This window comes from Ochotona curzoniae, unplaced genomic scaffold, assembly GCF_017591425.1.
Source record: "Ochotona curzoniae isolate NIBS_2020 unplaced genomic scaffold, NIBS_Ocur_1.0 contig_2321, whole genome shotgun sequence".
In the NCBI taxonomy this organism is placed as follows: Eukaryota; Metazoa; Chordata; class Mammalia; order Lagomorpha; family Ochotonidae; genus Ochotona; species Ochotona curzoniae.
Window position 1 is genome coordinate 914,117 of NW_024465421.1, and position 18,832 is coordinate 932,948.

Here is an 18,832-nt window from a genome sequence, read left to right on the forward strand (position 1 = left end):
TGGGGATTAAATCAGCTGATGGAAGATCTCTCCGTCTCTTCCCCTCCCTATAATTTTGACATTCAAATAAAATACAATTTTTTAAAAATAGCAAAACCCTGGATGTCACTCCTTTTCTGTCCCTCACATATGCTGATAGCTGCTTTTATTATGAAATCCAAGTCCTGGTACTGTGACTTGGGTAAAGCAACTGCCTGCAGTGGTGGCATCTGGGAACTGGTTCAAGTCTTGGCTGTTCCACTTCCCATCTAGCTTCCTGATAATGTGCCTGGTGGAGGATGGTCCAAACACTTGGGTCCCTGCACCCACATGGGACCCAGAAGGAGCTCCTGGTCCCTGCCTTTGGACAGTCCCAGCTCTAACTGTGTGGCCATTTGGGCAGTGAGCCAGCAGATGGACATGGATGCCCTCTTTCTCTCTCTTCTCTGCTTTTCAAATAAATAAATAAACCATTTTTAAAAATCCAGTGCCCGACGCAGTAGCCTGGCAGCTGAAGCCCTTGCCTTGAATGCACTGGGATCCCATATGGGCACTGGTTCTAATCCCAGCAGCTCCACTTCCCATCCAGCTCCCTGCTTGTGGCCTGGGAAAAGCAGTCGAGGATGGCCCAAAGCCTTGGGACTTTGCACCCATGTGGGAAATCCAAGAGGAAGTTCCTGGCTCCTGGCTTCAGATTGGCGCAGCACCGGCCATTGTGGTCACTTGGGGAGTGAATCAACAGATGGAAGATCTTCCTCCTCTCTGTATATCTGACTTTGCAATAAAAATAAATAAATCTTCAAAAAGAAATCCAAAATTTTCCAGGTCAGATGGTGGCCCACTTCTCCAGCTTAGTCTCAGATGATTTCGCTCTGCTCCAGCTGCACTGGCCTTGGCTCACTCTGCTGGTTTGTTTTTTGTTTTTGTTTTTGTTTTCAACTTTTAGTTTTTGATGATGTTTAAATAGCTGACTAGGGTGGGAAGGGTCAAGGATTAGGGGAAAGTGTACGAGACCATTGCTTCTAAATTTTCTTTTTCTTCCTCCTGTTTCTGGGGGAAGCGGTGAGATAAGGGGAGAAGGCACACCCAGCCTCTCAAACACCAGGGATGGGGACTGGTTACCCAACATTAACCCACGGTCCCCCCAATATGGTGTGTGCTCTGAAGCTTCTGCCCAAGTGGTTTTGGTAGTTCTGAAATTTCAGTCTTGCTGATCCAAGGATGAAGAAATCTTTCCAAGGTCTGAAGGCTGACAGAGTCTACCTTAAGAGTCTCCCCTTGGGCCCGGCGGCATGGCCTAGTGGCTAAAGTCCTCGCCCTGAACACGCCAGGATCCCATATGGGATCCCATACGCCGGTTCTAATCCTGGCTCCTCCACTTCCCATCTAGCTCCCTGCCTGTGGCCTGGGAAAGCAGTTGAGGACGGCCCAAGGCTTTGGGATCCTGCACCCGTGTGGGAGACCTGGAGGAAGTTCCTGGATCCTGGCTCCGGATGGGCACAGCACCGGCCGTTGCACTCACTTGGGGAGTAAACCATTGGACAGATCTTCCTCTCTATCTCTCCTTCTTTCTGTATATCTGACTTTGTAATAAAAATAAAATAAATCTTTAAAAAAGGTAATTTAAAAAAACATCTCCCCTTGTCCAGATATTTGCTGTCAACACCTGGCTCGGGTTGTTGACCAATTTGTTGTGCCCTCCTTCCTCTGCTGTGGTACTAGATGTCCTCTGAGGGCTCCAATGGACTGCATATCCTCCATAGGTATGCCATCCACTACTGTGTCTAAGCCACTGAGGAGGCCCAGTCCTGACACATATACTCCATGGTCAGACCACAAATCCTGCAATTCTCTTCATGGTTGGAGTTCTGAGTCCAGCGGCTCAGTTGGGGGAATTACTGAAGAAACCTCATCTGAAGTGATCCCAGCTGACTTGTGTGTGCTGGCCAGTACAGGGTCTGGCTCTATCCATCACCTACATCAGTCTATGCATACACTGCTGGCTGTAATGCTGGGTCACTTCTGTCTCCAGCTGTCTCTTATGTAAGCCAATCGGTGCTGTGTGGCCCAGAGCAACTCAGCCCAGAACACACTTGACCCTCACATACACCAGCCGGAGCTGCAGCCTCATCAGAGAAACTCCCAATAGCCCCCACCAGGCCTTCCCCCAACCCGGGCTCCTGCACATGCCCGTATGTGCAGCAAATTGGTCCAGTTTGTCCCGCATCCCATTTGGCTCTCATATATATCAATGGGCATTGGAGCCTAGTTCAACCCAACCGACCCCACTACCCATCCCACATGCTGGTGGGTGCCACCGCCTGTCTAGCAAAGCTTCCCCCCCCAGTCTTGGTTCTCATGCTTGCCAGTGGGAGCTGCAGCCCATCAGAGAGATGCCCACAGTTTCCCTAGATCTTGCTCTCTCCAGGTGGTTCTGCAGACTAGCTGGAAGGATGTGCCCCGGGCCTATCATTATAAGACAGTAGTGGTAAGTGGGGTGGCAAAAATTTAAAATGAAGAGAATATACCTGAAGATAGAGATCAGTGAAGGACTCAGAGCACAGACTAAATTCAGACTAGAGATTTATGAATAAGGGTGTGCCCCCCAACAATTCGATTTCTCCTTCTCTCCGTCCCTCTTCTGGGAAATTGCTGGGTGGAGCGCAATGTGGATGTGGAATTCACCCACATCCTCCAAGGACTTTAACAGCTGTTACCAGACCATTAGTCTCATTTTCTTTGGGCCTTTCTACACACACAAGGCTAACACCTACCTAGCCACCTACCACACAAGTTAGGGTATAGGTCACTATACACTGATGGTTACCGCAGTTACAGAAAGTGGGTGGACACCACAGTGACCTCAGCCAGGTATCCGTCATGCCCCAAAGGAAGCCAAGACCACATACGGGCCAATGATGGACAGAGGCCTACATTCCTTTCTTATCAGGACCCAAGCAGGGCCGATGCCAGCACTCACGTCAGAGGGGATATAAAACCTTTGTCTCCGCTACCCAACTAACTGCTCAAGTAAGTACCTTATTCAAACTCCCCTGGCAGTCGAGCCAAAAATGTGACTCACGTTCAAGGTTGAGTTACAATAACACAAATGGCTGAAGGACGCAGGGTCTCCTTGGCCTAGGAAGCAAACTGCCTGTCTCACTGTAGCACCGGAGGACAAAGTTCGCAGAGCGACCGCAGGAACTTCCGGTTACAGCGAGCGCCCAGACGCGGGGTTCATGACGTCATTACGCAGGACGAGGCTCTGTCGTGAGGCCCTGTTCTTCCAATGACCTTCAGGGGCCGCTGATACGCCAGCGAATCAGAGTCTTTCTGGGCGCTGATTGGTGGGACGCGGCGGCCGGCGCCGCCTCCCGCCTTCCGTTCTCCTTGGCAGAAGCGGCCGGACTGCTCAGTTTCTCCGACGCCGAGTCGTACGTCCGTGACAATGCCGCGCGGAAGCCGAAGCCGCACCTCCCGCATGCCGCCCCCGGCCAGGTGAGCCTGTCCCTGGTCCTCCCGGCGCGGGGAGCGAGTCGGCGGCCAGGCCGGGGTGGGTCGTGGCCGCACGGCGTGGCCGCAGCGAAGAGAGCCGTCTTCAGGACGGAAAGACGTTGTATAAGCGTGTGGCTGGAAGCCAGGTCGCCACTTGTTGACGTAATCTTGTTGGGGAGAAGGGCACCCGAGGCAGGATTCGAGATGGGCAGGGACCGCGGGCTGTGGCTTAGCGCGTCCGACGCCCGCTTCCGGTGGCCGAGGGCCCGGGTTCGATGCTCGCCCCCGGCTCCTGACTCAGTCCAGACGCCGGGAGGCAGTGACGGCTCCCGCCACTCCCACGCGAGGCGTCCCCTCTCCTGTTATTTTTTCTTTTTGAAAAACGGTGTTGGACGCCCTGGTGAAGTCAGCCAGAACAGTCGTTCTGACCGCCCAGTTTTCTGGTCTGTACGGTGAGGGAACCGAGTAGATTCTTTTCCCTTTACCGTCTTTCACCTTCAGTTCAGATATTAACAGCTTGGTGAGACCTTTGGTGATTCTAAAATCGCAACAGCCCACAATTTGCTCCCTGTCTTTAATTTCTTTTTGACATGTAAGGGTGTGACATTTTCGTGGTCTGTGGAGGTCTGAGATCTTTCCAGGTCTGTGGAGGCAGAGTTTTGTTCAGTTACACTCCCAGCACCGACAGCGGTCCGTTGTGGGTTGTAGCTATGTGGTATTGGGATAATTTATCTAAGAATCTTTGCAACTTTTTTTTTTCAAGATGCATGTATTTTTTATTGGAAAGGCAGATATACAGAGAGGAGGAGAGACAGAGAGGAAGATCTTCCATCCGATGGTTCACTCCCCAAGCGGCCATAAAAGCTGAGTCAATCTGAAACCAGGAGCCTCTCCCAGGTCTCCCATGCGGGTGCAGGGTCCCAAGGCTTTGGGCCATCCTCGACTGCTTTTCCCAGGCCACAAGCAGGGAGCTGGATGGGAAGTGGAGCTGCCGGGATTAGAACTGGCGCCCATATGGGATCCCGGTGTGTTCAAGGCAGGGAGTTTAACCTCTGCACTGTTGTTCAGGGCCCTGTGACTCTTAATGTTACAAGTATGTAAATATATATATATTAACATATACATTTGCAACATTAAATATACTTATAAATGTTAATTAGAATAGCTGATAGCTTCTTTAAAAATAGAATGGGCTAGGTGAATATACAGAAAAGCTCAGAACACCAGGAAAAAAAACATTATAAAACATGTACTTGGTACTTACAGCTGTAATAAAAAGCTAAAAAAAATCATGCAATTTGTTTTCCTTGAGATCCTTGTATGTCTGTTGTAGTAAGCATTTTCTGTTGGGTTGATTATATTAAATACCTTGAAATTTATTTAGTGATCAAGTGTTTTTGAAGTCGGTAATTTGCACAGGAGGAAATGGCAAGTTAATGTTTTATGTTGTCTTTCAAGCCGGGCTCCTCCGATGAGAGCCGCTCCGAGGCCAGCCGCAGCAGCGCAGCCGCCAGCAGCAGCTCCACCATCTGCAGTTGGCACGCCCGCAGCCGCACCCCGACAGCCAGGCCTCATGGCCCAGATGGCCACCACTGCGGCTGGTGTGGCCGTGGGCTCCGCCGTGGGCCACACGCTGGGTCATGCCATCACTGGGGGCTTCAGCGGAGGGAGCAACGTTGAGCCCGCCAGGCCCGACATCACTTACCAGGTAAGATGGGGGGGGGGGTGCTGTTTACTTTTCAGTGTTGTGTTTGAGTGTTTGTAAGTTCATGATGTGTAGGAGCGGTCTTCGTGGGCTCGAGTCTGCCCTGTGCCGTGGATGTTTGCATCCACCCGTGTTTCTGCTGTCCTGCTTTTCCTCCTTAGAACTTCACTGAAATGTTTAACCTTGAGCAGCCCAGATAACCTTGCCACCTTATCTGTATCTATTGTTGACTTGATTTCCACCGGAGTTTTGCTGAAGCTTCCTTTTTTTGCTACCTTGAGGTCTTCCTGGTTTTCGTGTAAATTTGCGTTTGTCTAGTCCTACTTCCACAGTTAACCTCAGAGTTGGTGGATACCGCCCCTTGGCGAGGTCAGTGATTTTCGCGTTTCCGTTGTGCCCCTGCAGGAGCCTCAGGGAGCCCGCGCCGCACAGCAGCAGGAGTTTGGCCCGTGCTCCTATGAGATAAAGCAGTTCCTGGAGTGTGCCCAGAGCCAGAGCGATGTCAAGCTCTGCGAGGGTTTCAACGAAGTCCTGAGACAGTGCAGAATTGCAAATGGTAGGTGGTTTTCCAAGCTTGTGTCTGCTCAGTTTGCAATCATATTCTTTTTCAGGCTGTGTCTGTTAACAAATTAGAGGGAAATCATTTCTTTTTAGAGAATTTATTGACCTTTATTTGAAAGAGACGGGGAGCAATCTTCCAAGATTTCACTGCTCAGATGCCTGTGATAGACAGTGCCGGAGCAAGCTGAGGACCAGTCTGTCCTCCCACGTGGGTGGCAGGGGTCCAGCAAAGCCGGATCTTGAACCCAAGGCACGTGGATATAGGATGTAGGCATGGCATCTTCATCATGGTGCCAAATTCCTACATCATTTCATTCTTGGAGAAGAAACTAGTTCAGAAATGTACTATGTTTTGTTCTCTGCCATACAGATATAAATCACCGTGTCAGATCTTGTGGTCTAATACTGTGGACCGTGAATAGAAGTGAGGACCTTTTTGCCAGCCGTGGACATACAAGCTGATCATTTGTTGATTTTCTTCAGGTTTTAGTGAAGGACAGTTCAGCAAGTCCCTTGGTAGAGTCCTGGTGAATTAGGCTCTTTGGGATGTTGGCAGTCAGTCTGGTTTTTCTGTGATTTTCTTGCCGAGTTAAGAAATCGCATCCAGGTTATATATTCAGGTTAGGAAATTAGGGAGAAGAATTCCTCCCTTTCAGATGTCTGCACTGTGGGATTAGGAGGTTGCACGTTCGGGTTCATCGGAAGTCGTACTTGCGACCTTGTGCCTTGGCGCTTGTTCCCCAGAGGCACACAAGCAGCTCACTGTCTTCCCGCACACTGAGGCAAAGGCCAGGAGTTGTGTTGGCCACAGGACGCCTTCAGAAGCCCAAAAATGAAACCAGCGCCCTCGGGAGCTTGCTGGGCTGGGTGGATGTGTGCGCGTGCTCTTCTCACCTGCCTTTCTCTTTTTTGCAGGACTACTCTAATCAAGAAGTTCAGGATGAAGGTAGAAAATCGAGTTTCTCGACCAAGTTACTTTAGCATAGCAGTGTAATCGATAGTCACAGTTGAGCTGTAAAGCCACAGGTCAGCCTGTCGTCTGCTTGGAAGAGCTCCCTTGGGTCCGCGTTGCGGCGCGAGAGGGCATTTTTGCTGTGTGGAAACTTACTAAATTGAATTTGGGGCTAAGCAGATGTTCAGGCACCTTGAACAAGCTGTTGTAATGTTATTGTTTATGATTAGAATAAAGTGATTTCCTTCCAACATGGCTCTTTTTCAGTGTAAGGTCATGAATTCAGTGTGGTATGCACCGCGTGCCGACATGTGTGTTTTCAGGAAAACATGGTTGTCTCAGCAAGTCTGTTAAGTGCGTGAAGTCTGTAGCCTGGGTATTGGCGTACGCGTGGAGATCCGACAGCTTCCTGGCTGTCCAGGTTTTTTGGGTTTGTTTTTTAAGAATGAGCTCACTAGAAGCCGTGCTGTTTGAAAGGTTCCCATAGAACTCATGAAGTAAACAGTAGTAGGTAGGAGGCCTCACCATAACCCACCCACGTAGATGTGTGTAAACATTCGCACATACATACACACACACATGACATAATTTTTTTTTCAGTCTGACAGGTGAGTTAGGTAGGGGTGGGAATAGAGCTATTGCACTGGTTCCGTGTCAGCACGCGGTGGCCTGATCCCGTTCCCCAGCACATCCAGTTGATAGAAGGTAAGAAGCTTTCTCTTGAGAGAAGCAGTTCCTCTGCAGTTGTTCTCTTACACTTAAGGCAAAGATTCCTCTTCTGAAAGACCCGGAAGTACTTGACTTTGAAAGGTGAGCAGGTCTTCCCTTTGCTGTTCACTCCCCAGCTGACTAATGACCAGGACTGGGCCAGCATAGCCGAGAACCCGGAACCCCACTGGTGTCACCCATGTGGGTAGCAGGGGCCCAAGTATTTGGACTATACTGCTGCCAGGCACTTTAGAAGGGAGCTGGATCGGAAGCAGAGCCAATAGGACATCTGGGATGCCATTTAGAATATCACCTGGTTAGTCAATAGGTCCTTTTCCTGATTTTTCTGGGGTCTGGCACCTGTGTGACTTCACAGTGCTGATGACCAGCTCCCCCTTGTGTCTAGGATGCACCATTGGCCTAAAGACTTGAGCTTAGTGTTCAGATTCAAGTCTCAACTCCTTTCTCTGTAGTGATTCAATACGTTCCCAGGGTGAGAGCGATGGCCAGTGGAGAATGGGAGGAGCCCTGGTATTTACAACATCTGGAATGGATCTTTACGCCTTACCGACTTAAAGATCAAGCAAGTCCCAGAGTTCTAGTTTCCAATGAAGATGAGGTACTTAGTAAAATGCTAAACAAATAAGATGAGTATTTGGATTTGGCTTATGCATGATGCTTTGTGTATTAGTTTTTGGTTGGTTTTGATGTTGTTTACCTAATTGAGAAGGCTATAAACCTGTGTGGATTACTGATCAGGGTCGGGAAGGTAGAGGCATGAGGGAGTGATTGAGACAGTTGCTTCCTTTTTTCTTTTAAGATTTACTTATTTTTATCGCAAAGTCAGATATGTATATAGTGAAGAGACAGAAAGATCTTCTGTCCGATGATTCACTCCCCAAGCAACCACAACAGCCAGTGCTGTGCCAATCCAAAGCTAGGAGCTTCCTCCAGGTCTCCCACGCGGGTGCAGGGTCCCAAGACTTTGGGCCATCCTCGACTGCTTTCCCAGGCCACAAGCAGGGAGCTAGATGGGAAGTGGAGCTGCTGGGATCAGAACCGGCGCCCATATGGGATCCTGGTTGCGTTCAAGGTGAGGACATCAACCACTAGGCCACTGTGCCGGGCCCGCTTCCTTTTTTCTGTTGTTCTGTGGGGAGAGAAGAGGAGAGGACAGCTCCCAGCAGCCCAAGTGCATCGGCACCTGTGGATGTGGGCTGGCCACGTGATGTCCTCCTGGGATCTCTGATGTGGAGCGTGTTCCGAGGGTACTGCTTACGTGGTTCTAATAGTTCTGATATGGTATCGATTTCATTGCTCCAAGGTTCAGGAATGCTTCCAAGGTCTTCCCCCAGACACTTGCTGTCAAAGATTGACCAGGAGAGTTAGTTGTCTGCCAACCAAGATGTCCCCATGTGCATCTGCAGGTCATGATATATCATGTCCCCATGTGCATCTGGGCATTGCCATCCACCGCACCAGCTCAGCAACTGAAGAGGCCCAGTTCTTCTGCTTTGTTTTCTTTTTTAAGTTCTTTTTTTCCCTTTATTTTTGACAGTCTTTACGTAACTACGGCACAGAGGTTCAAGGGCTACAGCAAAGTGGATAAGAGTATTTCCACATTTTTTTTTCCTGTATCTGGGGAAAAGGGAGAAGCCCCATCCCAGGTCCCTGGTGTAGGGCATGCTTCAAGGGTCCTGCTCAAGTGGTTTTGATAGTTTAACAGTTCTGAATCACTGCCACTCTCGCCACTCCAAGCACAATGAGGTCACTGAAGAATCCACTGATTGGCATAGTCCATCTTAGAGTCTCTGCCCAGTTCTTCACTGCCAACATATAGCTGGGGTAGTTGATTGACTTGTTCTGTCCTGTCTTTTCATGGTTAGAGTTCTGAGTCCGGCAGTTTGAATGGGGAGATCCCAAAAGAAACTTTGTCTAAAATGATCCCAGACCAGATTTTTGTGTGTACTTGGCAAGTACAGGAACTGGCACAGTCCATCACTCCCATCAGCTGGTGGTTGGAGTTGCTAGATTGCTTCTGTTTCCAGGCTTGTCTTCCACTGTAACCAAAGTTTGTTGCAGTTCAGCCTGGTTCTGTCCAGCACACACTCGGCCCTTACATAAACCAGTGAGAGCTGCAGCCTGGTTGGAGCGACCCACAATAACCCCCACCAGACCCGCCCTGTGCACTGGTTCCCATGCTTGTCTGTATGGGATGCAGACTAGTCCAGTCTGTCCCACATCCCATTCAGTTCTCATTGATGTCAATGGGCATTGAAGCCTAGCTCAACCCAGCCAGCTCCACCATCCATCCCACACACATGCTGTTGGGTGCCTTTCTTGTTTAGCCACTCCAGCCCCGTCCTGGTTTTCATGCCCTACTGGGCCACTCCCACTCCCGGATTTTGCACAGATTTAGCTTCCAGTGCCAGCCCCTGCCAGCTGATGCTGCGGTAAAGCCCAACCAACCCTGACCCACTCTAATTTTTGCTTGTACCAATTGGAGTAGTCAGCCCAAGCTGGCTTTTCCCTGGTCTAGTTCACATAAGGCCTGGTCTGCCCCCATCCCAACCCATGCTCTCCAGTGGGAGTGGTTGTCCAGCAGGGAAGCCCTCCACATTCCCCCTGCTGGCTTCGCCGCTTCCCTCCCGGTTCTCACGTGTGCTCTTGGGTATTGCGGCCACATCTGGTACAGGTCACCTCAACTTGGCATTTCGTCATGTTGTCTCGACCGAACCTGGCTTGACTCACACTCTGTTCCGGTGCTCAGATTCACCCGTGGGTGACGTGAACTGGTTCAGCCTGGTCTGCCCCCGACCCGTGCCAAATGGATGCCAGTGGGTAACTTTCCGTGACCTGTTCTGGGCTGTTTCCTATAATGCTTTTTACACTTACCTGCAGAGACTGCGTCCTGCCAGAGGAGTTGCCCAGGCTCCTCCATCAGAACCTCTCCCAGTGCCAGATTTTGCGCGTACCCAGGGGGTCCATGTGCCAGCCCTACACAATTCACCTCCTGTCCTAGTAGGAACAGTGAGGCTCAGTTCTGACGCATGCACTCCATAGTCAGACCACAGATCCTGTGATTTTCCCTGTGGTTGGAGTTTGGAGTCCAGTGATCCAGTTGGAGGATTTTCCCCCATAAAAAACTTCATTACAGGTGATCCCAGACCTGATTCCTGTGTGTGTGAGCCAGTGCAGGGTCCAGCTCAGTCCATCACCCTCGTTACACTACACACTGGTAGTTGCAGTTGCTAGGTCAGTTCTGTCCCCAGCCCCATCTTTTATGTTAACCAACAGATGCTGCAGCTCAGTCCGACCCTGCCCACCACACATCCTGCCCTCACAGACACTAGTGGGAACTGCAGCCTAATCGGTAGTGCCCCAACAACCCCCACCAGGCCTGCCCCTCACTACATTTCCTGCAATGCTGGCTTTGTGTCCTTTGCACCTGACAGCAGGTGAGCCCCAGCAGGGAGGACCAGTCACCTCCTGCTGCCCGCCTGGTCCCAAGTTGCCTGAGCTTTTCTCACACTCCACCAGAGGTCTCCCCTTGCTGAAACTGGCCCTGTGTCCTGTCCCTGCTGGACTTTGGCCTGCGTCCCAGGTTTGCAGGTGTGATTTATTTTCGGATCCATTTTTCCGTCATCAACTAGCAAGAACCGAAAGAAGAGCATCGGGATATCTGACTCTGGCCACAAGTGCTTGTTGGGGACACAGCTTCGTTCTCTCTCACTCTGTCCTCTCCTCACCCTGGGGGCTCTGGCTCCTCACCCAGGGAGCTCTGGGACGTTTGGGATCCTCGTCAAGCTCACTCCAGGGCCTGGAAGAACCTAACGGTGAGTAGCCAGGCCAGGGGTGGATAAAATGCCAGGATGACAGAAGAGGGAAGCCCCCCAAAATCCATTGGATGAATTTCTCTGCCTTTCTGAAAAAGGCGGATGAACCTGAGAGTGTGGCGGCATTGACCCTTGAACTCCCGTGCCTCCCTCGGGGAAGAATGTTCTCCGACAAATGAGTTTTGGACTCTGGGTTTGTGGGGGAGTGATGCTGAGTTCTAGAAGGACCAGGACTGGAGTTCTGAGGCTCTCCAGAGAGGGTCTTGGGAAAGGCTGATGGGGCAGCAGAGAGAAAGAAGCACAAGGTTGGCCTCATATAAAGAGGAGGGGGGGCAATATACCCCACACCCCCACCAACGGGAAAGGTGAATGTCACATTAGGTTGGCCAACCCAGCTGTAGCAGGGAGTGGTGCCCGGGGTCCAGACTGGCATCTTGGCATTCACGGGCCCAGGTAGACCCTCTAGCCATGAAGGGCTGGGGGAAGCAAGAGGCCTGATGCTGCTCAACTTTGGGAGGTAAGGGGTGCTCGCAACTTGGGAGCCTGAAAACATTTGCCAAGGCCCACACACAAAGTCCTTGGTTGCTGACAGAGCAAAGAAGGCCTCTATGCAACCCAGGCGCCTGCAGCTGGCAGGGGACACTGTTGTTATTCTCAGCCTTCCTCTGGTAACCAGGCACCCGGTCGTGGGGACACCAGACTTCCTGGAACAGCCAACCTGAGGCTGAGGCAGCCAGTGTCAGCAAATTGGCTCCATGAGAGATGACAGGATTTTTTGGGGCCGGAAGGGTGGGGTGAGGGGTAGCCTCGGCCCTGCAGAGAGGCAGCCGGTGTCTCCTTTCCATTTGCCTGCCTTTCTGCTGGGAGTTGACTGTCTTTTCCAAAGCCTGTGTCTGAGGGAGAGCTCAGGTCCTTGGGATTAACCTTTGTGGTCCTGGTACAGAACGAGCCAGCTCAGCTCATCTGTGTCCAGAGCTGAGCATCCCGGTCCTGGGAGGCCCTCTCTGCAGCAGCAGCAGCACCACGCACGGCTCAGCGGCCTTCATTAGGTAGGATGGGCCAATCCTGCCCGTGGGACCTTGGACGCGTGGGCTAGGACCCAGCAGGACACCTGGCTAGCCTTTGCTGGTTCATGTCCACACCTGCTCCATGTGTGCATGGACACAGAGAGCACAGAGAACAGAGAGGGTTGGGGACATCCAGGGAAGGTCACTTTCTCCTGGGGGAGATGACAAGGGGATCTTGGAGGCTGGGATCAGGATTCACCACCCAGCTCCGCAGACTGGTCTGCAGAATGTCAGATGGAGTAAATAAACGAATGAGGGTTTGGGAAACAGCTGATTATGACAGAATGAGTGAGGACCGAGTGGAAGGTTAGCACACAGGAGGCTAGCCCAGGTAGGGGGGCTGGGCTCAGTTAGGGCAGGTGGTGCTGCAGGAGACGAGGGGGAGCCCATCAGAGTGGTACATTGAGAAGAAGAAACCGTGATGCTTCTTGCCTTCTCCCAAGGGCACATAGCACAATGAAGCCCTGCCTGCCTCAGTGCCTAGTTGACTGTACTGCCTGTCCTAGGAGTATCGGAAGCTAATGTGGTTTCCCTGGGAGGTCACCAGCATATGCAACTGGCGGGAAGGATCCAGCCACGTCTTTGTGATGTGAAAAAGGGGGAGAAGTCAGGAAGAAGAAAGACTGGCAGCTCCAGGGCTCAGGCAGGATTAGGAAGCTAAGGCTGGTTGAAGCTTTCCCATTTGCTGTGGGCCAGGGCTGTGCCAGGAGATAACAAAGAGGAGTGAGAAACACCTCTGACCCTCATGCACGTCACTGGGGAATGTGGGGTGAACAGCTTCTTTCTGCTTGCCTCTCAGGACCTCTGAGGGACCGAGTATGACCCGGGACGAAGCTCTGCCGGATTCCCATTCTGCACAGGGCTTCTATGAGAACTATGAGCCCAAGGAGATCCTGGGCAGGTAAGATCTGGGCTTTCCGCAGGAGGTGCGTACAGGCTCTGCAGGGTGGAGCCGCCTCTGCTGCCTTTAAGTGAGCAACTGACCTCATTTTTATCGCCAAAGCATTCTGTACTTTTGTTGAAGCCCCCAGTTTAGAGTATGCCCCACCCCTCAGGATGTCATGGCAGGTGAAAGGCTCAGGGGGTCAGAGACCTCTCCCTGCAAGAAGCTTCAGGTGCTCGGGCAGCAGACACTACAACAGGTTCAGTTGCTGCTAGGGATCACCATATCCCATACTAGAGCACCTGTTCCAGGCCCAGCTCCTCTGCTTCCAATCCAGCTTCCTGCTAATGCACCTGGAGACAGCAGGTGGTAACTTAGCTATTTGGGCCTCTGCCACTGATGAGGTAGACCAGAATGGAGTTCTGGGTTCCTTGTTTCAGCCTAGCTTAATGTTGGCATATGGGGAGTCAACCAGAGGATCCAAGGGCATATTCTCTCTCTGCCTTTCAAGTGAAATAAATAAATATTTGTTGCAGAAAATTACAAGTGTCATGAACAAGCACATCAAAGTGTAGCTTTGGGTCAGGGTCAGAGATCAGAGGGAAGGGTGTGACCCTGAGTGTACCTCTTCTTTCAGTAAGTCACCAGGCCCAAGAGGAGGCTTGCTATTCCTCAGCTCTGGGCAAATCACCCCTCTGTGTCCTTAGATCTCCATTCCCATTATCCCCCAAGGTTCACAGGCAGTCGGTGGGACGGGGAGTGTCTGTCATCAGATGTGGGAGAACATCCCTACTGTGGCTTGGATTGGGGGACCTGCCCTGTGGTGAGTGAGGGTGGTCCTCAGCCCCCTCTGTCCTTTGTGCCCCCAGGGGAGTTAGCAGTGTGGTCAGACGCTGCATCCACAAGCCCACGAGCCAGGAGTACGCTGTGAAGATCATCGACGTCACCGGTGGGGGCAGCTTCAGTGCCGAGGAGGTGCAGGAATTACGACAAGCCACGCTGAAGGAGGTGGACATCCTGCGCAAGGTGTCGGGACACCCCAACATCAGTGAGTGATGGCCCCAAGCCACAGCTGGACATTTGGCCATGTTTCCACCCTGGCGTCCCAGTCGGGGAGTGCAGTCCCAGGGTGTGGCCAGGCTGGAACCATCCATCGTGTCATCTGCTACCTGAGACCCCATCAGCTCCAGGCTGGGATTGGGACAGGCGGGGGGGAGTGGGCGCTCAGAGCCTTGGGACCCGACACACCCCAGGCTGACTTCCTGAGAGCACCATCCTTGACACCTCCTCCATCCTTAGCGTTTGAAATCAGCTCACAGGAGCCATAAGCCCATCACCCCTGCTGCCCTGCCCAGGCTCCTCTGCTACTTGAGACGAGCCTGCCATTTCCATTTCAGTACAGCTGAAGGACACTTATGAGACCAACACTTTCTTCTTCTTGGTGTTTGACCTGTAAGTACCTAGCCCTGCAGCCGGTGACATTCGGGGACAATCTGCTTACTGTCGTCCTCCCATCCAGAGCACCCAGGAGACCAGCAGTGCTCCCTACCCTGTGGAGGACACGTGGGATCTCTAGACAGTTCAGCCGCTGGGGTCAGGCTGCCAGGTTTTGAACCCAGAGCCCTCCACTTAACTCTACATTCATCACTGGTGTTACAGAGAAACAGCACGGTGATTGCCACGATGTCACTGTGAACAGTTAGAGACAACCGTGTTGGCCGGTCACTCGGTTATCATTCTAAGCATCTAGGTATAGGAAAGGAAGAAAAGAATAGAGTCCCTGACTTGTAGCTATGCACCGACACACATATGTGAGGCGCCCTTGGCGCTGCGTGCAGTCACACAGCCCATAGTAACCTAGTATGCATTTATGAGCCAGGAGAGGCACGCTCCAAGGCTCCAATGACAAAGGAATACCTGACAAGGGGGAAATGTTGCTTGCCCTGTTTCCACCAGGACATACTGTACTGCACATGGACTAAAATGTTGCCTGGACTCTCACTAGTATGTATGAGGGTCAATTTCAATAATAATAATAATAATAATAATAATGCCAGAACAAAAGGCTAGAGATGGGAGTTTCTTTAAACCAAGGTGGCCAGTGCCTCACCTGAATGGAGAGGCATGGATTATTTGAAGGAAGTGTCAAAGCAAAGGCCTAATCTGGGAGCTGGGGTACCTAGTAGGGAAAACTTGTGTGTGGGAAGAGCAGAGTATGGCCAGTCAGTCCCAAGACACATTCTACAGGAAAGTTATCTGTGGCAAGGAGTTTGGCTCATGGGACCTACCTGGTACTGGAGAAGAACTGTGCTGTTTGTAGGGAGGCAAGAGTGGGGCAGGGAAATGGGATAGAGCACAGCACCACAGGGAGAGGCAGCAGTGGAACAATAGGGTGAGGTTTAGAATTCTCACCACCACCGCCACCATCATCATTTCCCGGCTCCTGCACCAGCAGGGGAGGAGAGACGAGGCCCCTGTCAAATGCCAGCAGAACAAAACGCTTGATGAGCTGGGTGTCTGAGACCCGTCGTCATCATCCTAACAGGTTCCCAGGGATGGCAGTCTCTTCCGTGTGACACGAAGCCCTGTTGTAGGGATGTCTTGATTTATCACACCTAAGCCGGTCCAGGGAATTGCAATGACCTAAGACAGTCACCCACGTGACCGTTCACACTGCAGCCATACGGAACAAGTGCAATGCCGCTTGACTTTGATACACAACTGATCTGGTGGCCATGGGAAGGCAGGGGTCTGAGGACAGATGCTACATGGTGCTCAAAATTCCCTGCTACATCTTGGTTGCTGCTGCAGCTGGGAGTCCTAGCGCCTTGCAAGTGAGTGAAAAGGAAGGAAACTGGGCTCACACATTGCTCTGTAGCAACAGGGCCCAGATATTGGATGAAATAAAGTTCAACTCTGTAAGGTTGTCTCCTGCAGCCCCCGTTCCCCCTCATCCTGTCTGCCAAACCCAAGGTCTTTCTGCCTCCTCTGCAATGCTGGCTGCCGTACACCTTGTTCCTGCCTTCATCTTCCTCCACCTTTGCCCAAGGAATCCCACTGCTTTCCCTGGAGGGCTGGGAGGGTGGGTAGCGGGGACACAGGGTGAACCTCTTCCTATACGCAACCAAAGGAGACTTTCCAGGGACCCCGTCTAATTCCACCAGCTGCAGCTGTCCCAACCCTGGTCTGTGGCACTGTCTCATACAGCCCTTGAGGCAGCTCAAATGTCTTTAACCTTTGAAGTTGCTTGGGGAAGCTCTTTTTTTAAATGCTACCCGGAGGAGCCCCGAGGGTGTGACTAACACAGACCTTTCTCTAGATCACGCCAGGAAGTGTGTGGTAGAGCTGTGACTCTTGGGCCTCCAGTGGGCAAACAGCTCCTGGTCCCTCCTTGCTCAGGGTCCCTCCTTTTCTCATGCAGTCTTGCTTTATGCCCCGACAGAGTACCCCCGCCTCCCACCATCCAACTGATATATCAGAGCAGGGATAGCATGGGGGTGGTCCTTGGACCAACTCAGCTACAAGCCTCTATTCCTACAGGATGAAGAAAGGGGAGCTCTTTGACTACCTCACTGAGAAGGTCACCCTGAGTGAGAAGGAAACCCGGTGAGCATCCAGCTCCTCCCTCTACTCTCTTCCCCAGGTCCAAGGCCCAGGGTGGGAGTGTGTGCCTCTGGCTCAGGAGGCCTCCCTCCCTCTTCGGCTCTAGGTGGAGCCTGCCCAGCATCCTTCCTCATTCACACGAGTCTTCTCTACCATAGAAAGATCATGAGGGCCCTCCTGGAGGTGATCTGTGCTTTGCACAAACTCAACATTGTGCACCGGGACCTGAAACCTGAGAACATCCTCTTAGATGACGACATGAACATCAAGCTCACCGACTTTGGCTTCTCCTGCCAATTGGACCCAGGAAAGAAGCTGCGAGGTCCAGCCAGGAGCCGAGTCTCCCCCTACCCCCCCGCCCCGGTTCTCCCAGGAACAGAAATGGCCTGGGTCACTCCCCTTAGCACCCCTTGGCCACGCCCCACCCACCTTCATCCCGCAACAAACATCCCACCATCCCAGGCACATATGTCCCAGGACTGAGCTCAGCCAGGTACCCACAGCCTCCTTCTACGCAAGGATGGCTCCAAGTACCCAAGAAACCACCCGGCTCATGCTTGGTGCCCTCTGAGCCCCTGCCCTTGGTCAGTGTCAGCGGGGTCCCAGCCCAAGCATCCGTTTCTGTTCCATCTTACTGTTTCTCCCCGGCACCCTATCCTGATGGCAACTATTCCTGCAGAGGTCTGTGGGACTCCCAACTACCTGGCCCCGGAGATCATAGAGTGCTCCATGAATGAAGATCACCCGGGCTATGGGAAGGAGGTGGACATGTGAGTAGAGGGAGCTACAACCAGGTCCCTCCTGCTCCTCTGCCAGCCATCAGAGCTGGCTGTGCTAAGTGGCCCCTGCCCATCTTCAGGTGGAGCACAGGGGTCATCATGTACACCCTACTGGCTGGCTCGCCACCCTTCTGGCACCGGAAGCAGATGCTGATGCTTCGAATGATCATGAGTGGCAACTACCAGTTTGGCTCGCCTGAATGGGATGATTACTCGGACACCGTGAAGGACTTGGTGAGGGGCCAGGCCAGCGGGGAGGGCAAAGGGAGGAGGCGGCTACCAGGAGAGACCCCTGCGGCCTCTGAAATGCTGGACGTCTTCAATGTTCCCTCCCAACCTCCATTTCACCTCCCCCCAACTCAGGTTTCTCGCTTCTTGGTGGTCCAGCCGCAGAAACGCTACACAGCGGAAGAGGCTTTGGCACACCCCTTCTTCCAGCAGTACGTGGTGGAAGAAGTGCGCCACTTCAGCCCCCGGGGGAAGCTCAAGGTACTAAGGTGCCCAAGTCCCCGTCCCTCCCCTGACAGCTCCTGCCACCCTAAGGAAAAGGCAGATGCCAGCCTACCACCTCCATCAGTCTAGGTCCTCACAGGTGCGGGTTGCATGGGACTGAGCGGAGGTCGGGGAACACTAGGAAGCCCTGCGAAGGGTTTCACAGCCCTGCGAAGGGTCTCCCCGGGCTGCGCTGGCCGCTCAGAGGCCACTTCGTTTTGGCCCTCCCTCGGCAGGTGATTGCTCTAACAGTGCTGGCTTCGGTGCGGATCTACTACCAGTACCGCAGGGCGAAGCCTGTGACCAGGGAGATCGTCATCCGGGACCCCTACGCCCTCCGACCTCTGCGCAAACTCATCGATGCCTACGCTTTCCGCATCTATGGTCACTGGGTGAAGAAGGGGCAGCAGCAGAATCGGGCCGCCCTCTTCGAGAACACCCCCAAGGCCGTGCTCTTCTCTCTGGTCGAGGATGACTACTGAGGGGTTGCCTGGCCTGCGCGGGAAGGCGGGGCGGGTAGAGGAAGCCTCAGAACACCTGAGTCGGAAGAGCAAGGTCATGGCCAAGAGCGCTTGGTGGGGAAGCCACGACGTTCCTTCCCGGGGACTGTATGGGAGAGCAGGGGGGCTTGTCACGCAGCGATGAACACGGACAGATCCAGGAGGCAGCCCTGAGCGTGGAGACCAGATGGGACCTGGGGTTCTTCTAGTTCCAGGCTTCCCTGCTGTGCCAACCTCACTCTGTTGGTTTCTCTTTATGGGAGCCCTCTTCC

The 18,832-nt window shown here is 52.6% G+C and overlaps 2 protein-coding genes across 4 annotated transcripts; both read left to right on the forward strand.

The window, feature by feature from the left end:
* Positions 1 to 3,368: 3,368 nt before the first annotated feature.
* On the forward strand, positions 3,369 to 6,943 carry CHCHD2 (coiled-coil-helix-coiled-coil-helix domain containing 2). Its single transcript, XM_040972765.1, has 4 exons — positions 3,369 to 3,477; positions 4,933 to 5,182; positions 5,585 to 5,735; positions 6,656 to 6,943. The coding sequence occupies exons 1-4, from the start codon at positions 3,428 to 3,430 to the stop codon at positions 6,664 to 6,666; spliced, it is 462 nt and encodes a 153-aa protein (XP_040828699.1). The 5' UTR covers positions 3,369 to 3,427; the 3' UTR covers positions 6,667 to 6,943.
* A 6,174-nt stretch (positions 6,944 to 13,117) lies between these two features.
* PHKG1 (phosphorylase kinase catalytic subunit gamma 1) lies at positions 13,118 to 18,745 on the forward strand. 3 transcript variants are annotated; one of them, XM_040973771.1, is made up of 9 exons: positions 13,118 to 13,204; positions 14,056 to 14,234; positions 14,584 to 14,638; positions 16,727 to 16,792; positions 16,948 to 17,111; positions 17,469 to 17,559; positions 17,649 to 17,802; positions 17,932 to 18,057; positions 18,297 to 18,745. In XM_040973771.1, exons 1-9 carry the CDS (start codon positions 13,122 to 13,124, stop codon positions 18,540 to 18,542), a joined length of 1,164 nt encoding a protein of 387 aa, XP_040829705.1. In that variant the 5' UTR covers positions 13,118 to 13,121; the 3' UTR covers positions 18,543 to 18,745. The 3 variants fall into 3 exon arrangements, with proteins under 3 accessions (XP_040829705.1, XP_040829706.1, XP_040829707.1); XM_040973772.1 differs by having other exon boundaries at positions 13,122 to 13,204; positions 16,712 to 16,792; XM_040973773.1 differs by having other exon boundaries at positions 13,122 to 13,204; positions 14,056 to 14,212; positions 14,589 to 14,638.
* Positions 18,746 to 18,832: the final 87 nt, after the last annotated feature.

What these genes read in the sequence shown, in the direction of transcription:
- CHCHD2 (XM_040972765.1), top strand. Translation starts at nt 3,428, where the DNA reads ATGCCGCGCGGAAGCCGAAGCCGCACCTCCCGCATGCCGCCCCCGGCC. An exon ending in CGCATGCCGCCCCCGGCCAG is followed by an intron (nt 3,478 to 4,932) that starts GTGAGCCTGTCC and finishes TTGTCTTTCAAG; the next exon opens with CCGGGCTCCTCCGATGAGAG. An exon ending in GGCCCGACATCACTTACCAG is followed by an intron (nt 5,183 to 5,584) that starts GTAAGATGGGGG and finishes GTGCCCCTGCAG; the next exon opens with GAGCCTCAGGGAGCCCGCGC.
- PHKG1 (XM_040973772.1), top strand. Translation starts at nt 13,122, where the DNA reads ATGACCCGGGACGAAGCTCTGCCGGATTCCCATTCTGCACAGGGCTTC. An exon ending in CCCAAGGAGATCCTGGGCAG is followed by an intron (nt 13,205 to 14,055) that starts GTAAGATCTGGG and finishes TTGTGCCCCCAG; the next exon opens with GGGAGTTAGCAGTGTGGTCA. An exon ending in CTGAGTGAGAAGGAAACCCG is followed by an intron (nt 16,793 to 16,947) that starts GTGAGCATCCAG and finishes TCTCTACCATAG; the next exon opens with AAAGATCATGAGGGCCCTCC.